The 4,126-nt window shown below is 40.6% G+C and overlaps 1 protein-coding gene across 1 annotated transcript in view; it reads right to left on the bottom strand.

The window, feature by feature from the left end:
• LOC101847319 (carbohydrate sulfotransferase 11) overlaps positions 1–4,126 on the bottom strand; it is a gene marked incomplete in the record, with an annotated part of 27,465 nt that overhangs the window by 14,484 nt on the left and 8,855 nt on the right. Inside the window, 1 exon segment of the mRNA XM_005094181.3 lies at positions 1,220–1,324. Within this exon segment, the coding sequence (XP_005094238.2) occupies positions 1,220–1,324 (105 nt within the window).

Raw genomic sequence — 4,126 nt, forward strand, 5'->3', positions numbered from 1 at the left:
ACAAGTTTTCAGAAGATACTAATAACTCCGCACGTCCCAAAATTGACGAGCGCCTGATTCCACTGCATCGTGACACAATTGATTTTTCCTCCAACCAGAATGTGGGTTCGAGCCGCGAAGTGACAGAGGGAAGATCAGGGACGGAGAGGATACAGAAGAATGCGAGTTTCCCTGGGTAGTGGGCGGGTCCTCTTCAAGACGCCGTTTCTGTGGCGGCACGATAGTGGACAGACGTCACATAATCACAGCTGCGCACTGTGTCCGGGAAAAGTGAGGACAATGTTGTGCCTATTTATATTATCACAGTTTAGCGTTTTTCCTGTTCCCATGGTAACGTAGTAGTAGTAGTAGTAGTAGTAGTAGTAGTAGTAGTAGTAGTAGTAGTAGTAGTAGTAGTAGTAGTAGTAGTAGTAGTAGTAGTAGTAGCAGAGCCACCCCCCCCCTCTAATCCAGGACCTCGCTAATCTCGACGATCACAGTTCGCTTTTTCCTGTTCCCATGTGTAAATGCACAAACTATTTAAATCCAGGCAACTATCCCTCACTTTCAGAAAGAAAAAGCTGGAATGCTACATCTGCCCCTTATTTCTATATGGCGCTGAGACCTAGATTTCGTCAAAGAAAGACGAAAACAAAATAATTGTGTTTGAAATGTGGTGCTACCGTAGAATGGCCAGAATAAGTTGGATAGGAAAGCAAAAAAGACGAACATTGAAGTGTGTCAGATTTTCCACTCAAGACAAACCCTGTTGAATAAAATAAACTTAACCCTATCCGTACGTCGTGTTTTACTATCGTACCCATACGACGTAGGGAACTCTGTGCCAACACTTTCGAAAGAGGAAATTTACTCGTTAATCCGATCCGTACGCTTTGCATATCAGTCTGTCAAAATGATTTTTCGAGAAATACTCAAAAGTTTCAAAGAGATTTTCGCACTAGAAGTATTCTAAAATGGGAAGAATACAACCCCGGGGGTACAAAATGACCCCAGGGCGTACGGATAGAGTTATATTTTTTTGTAAGAGTTTTACGGCGCTCGCAACTATATAAGGTCATATGAGCGCCAGAAGATTAGAGGTGTTACAAGAGAGTAACAAACATAAAAAAAACAAGAAGGGGAGATAAGGACTATAGATGTTTGATAGAAAAGAAGCAAACCACACTAGAGCACCCGCCAACCACCCACGGGTAGGGTTAAACCGAAAAGCTTCTCTCACCTTGCCAGGAACGCTCCATTCTTTGCAGACGTTGTGTATCCGCTCCAGACGAGCGTCCATGCCAGACGGTGAGATGAGGTAGTCCTGAACTCTCGCCGAATCGTTCTGTAAATAGTGAGGATTTTTAAAATTATTTTTATAGTAGAAGGTTTTACGGCTCTCGAAACTGCATAAGGTCATATGTGCGCCAAGGGGTGGGTGTCAACAGAGACGTCTTTACAGGGAATCAGACTTATTCTGCTCACCACTCTAGCTTCAACAGTACAAGGTCTGATTCGACTGTCTAGGCACCCCGGAAATAGCAAGTCACAAGAGAGTGACAAACATACAAAAGAAATAGAGGAAAAGGACAACAGTAAGGATTAAGAAAGAAAAAGCAGCAGTTCCCTGTTGTAGATCAGGTACAGTTATGAGCACGACATGAATCAGCTCATTTACAATTCTACTGTGCTTGAACGAGAAATGTCCCCCCTTTGGGAATGGCCTAAAGACACTTCAGTCAGTGGCACTACCCCGGGCGGTGGACATGTGTGAGGCATCGTGGTGAAATCAGGCGCTCGATAAAACAATCAAAGTGAAGACACAGGCATATTACTGCAGGTTTGTGAATTTTAACAGAATTTCTTTTTTTTTTTTTTAGCTCAACACCTTTAAAGCCTATTAAAGTATACATTTCGGTGTGGATTTTACTGAAAAACGCAGATTAAATGCACCCAAAATGTAAGTTTTCAGGTTCCACAGACTCCTAAGCTAATAAAATAATTATCTTTGACTCACTATTTTACCTCTGAAACCAGTAGACCCCAAATTTCTTCATTCGCAAATATCTCGACTTCTGCTCTAGATATATGGGTATGCTTTTTCGCCAAATGCGAGGCAAATCAGTAAGCTTTAAGATGGCACTAATAACTCCATACGTCCCAAAATTGACGAGTATCACATTTTCTTTAGAAGCAACAGCGCAACAGTATTATGCCCAGTACACACTGTCAAAAGAAATTGCTCTGATTGAATCGAGGACATCCAGATTCTCCCCCACGGAGAGGAAAAAGCTACTATTTGTGAGACGTGCGGACACAATGAGTTACTTCTCGCTGTCCACAAATGGAGATATTGGCCAAATTTTGACACTAGGGTCAAATAAGTAGATTTTCTAGTGATGCCATATGTATTCTTTAAATATAACACACCTTTCTTAATATAAATTGTAAAAACTTCACATATAAGTGTGATGTATATTTTTTCCTTAAAGCCATAAGTCGAGAAGTAACTCATTTCGTCAGCACGCTTCACTTTTTGACACAATAAGATCGATTCGACTCGCGTCCTTCGAAAACACTCGTGTTTCCCCTACGAAGAGAGAATGTTGTTTACACAAGATTAAAAATAGGACACACGCACGTCACGCACAAACATTTACTCGAAGGAGAGGAAGCTCCTTTTTGTGTGGCGTGCAACACATATTTTACAGTTCGGCACATCCTGACGGAATGTGTCGACTTGGATGAATAATATACGCATAAAATACTTCAGATGTAAAGATGTCAAAACTCTCTCTGACATCGTTAGTCCGAGAAAAAAATTTGAGTTTCATAAAAGAAATAGGATTGATTGATAAGGTATAAAAATGCATAGTTGTCGTTGTCGGTGTATATACATACACTGAACTTAATATTATAAATACCAGTGTAAATAAGGGTCTTTACCATATTTACAAAGATTTTCATAAATGTCTGCCCGTCCTTTTAATATGATGATGATATGACCGTATGCAGTTGCGAGCGCCGTAAAACTTTTACTAAAACATAACACGATGACAGATTTGTTGCAGTAAAACCTGTTGGCACTTACATGACCAAAAATTGAGTCGATAGTGCCGTAAAACATCTACTCAATCAAAAAAACCTTGGAAAACAAACGAATTCGATTTTGAAGGTTGCAACAGAATTCACTCAAATACGGTCAAATTGTGTCCTTCTAAGCTTTTGTCTCTACCCGTGTGGAGGAAAATTCTAGCTGGCCCGCACTTAATCAAATCAGTTGGATGGTCAATGTGCACTCGGTATGGGATGATGGCTGACCACGGAAAAGACTTGCTAAAGAAGAACTAAAAGGAGGAAGAATCACAAACCATAACTTTTATCGGTTTGTCAGCGAACGTTGACTGGGGGAACTCGTGGTATTATAAGGGTTACAGTTTTCGTCTCTAATTCAGATTTCTTCTGTGAAATATTCTCCTTTCACCTCTTTTCCTGCTCTCTGCCAGTGTCCTGTCGTCTGCTTTCGTCTCCACTTTCTGTCCCCGACCCCATCCTCTTGCCCCCTACTCTGGGCTCCTGACTCTTTCTGCAGCCTTTCTACAGCTGTTCTCTGGCTCCTTCTTACAGCTGTCTTTCAGCTACACACCTGATCTCAGGGTAGGTAAGTTCTAACACCTAGCTTTCTCGGATAAAGGGGAACAATCTCGGAGGTCCCGTGTGAAAGTTGCACACGTTGGCGAGAAAATGGCCACCAAAGTTTGGCAACTTCTAAAGCTTGTGAGTCATTAGAAACTGCAAATTTTTGTGCCTTAGATTAACATTTTCCAGTAAAATCCACGCAGAAATGTTTTTTAAAATGGACCTTAATGGTGTTTAGTAAAAAAACAAAGGTTCGAGAAAAATTGTCAAACAGTCAGAAAAATGTCATTTTTTTCGATTTCATTATCCTGAAGAGCGCCTGATTTCACATGTCTTTCTGCTGGGATGTTGTAATCCTCTCAGCCCGGGTTGTCCTCTTGAATAATCTAAATTTAATGTGTCGATAGGGGCATCTATCTATCTATCTATCTATCTATCTATCTATCTATCTATCTATCTATCTATCTATCTATCTATCTATCTATCTATCTATCTATCTATCTATCTA

This window comes from Aplysia californica, unplaced genomic scaffold (genome assembly GCF_000002075.1).
Source record: "Aplysia californica isolate F4 #8 unplaced genomic scaffold, AplCal3.0 scaffold00077, whole genome shotgun sequence".
Taxonomy (NCBI): domain Eukaryota; kingdom Metazoa; phylum Mollusca; class Gastropoda; order Aplysiida; family Aplysiidae; genus Aplysia; species Aplysia californica.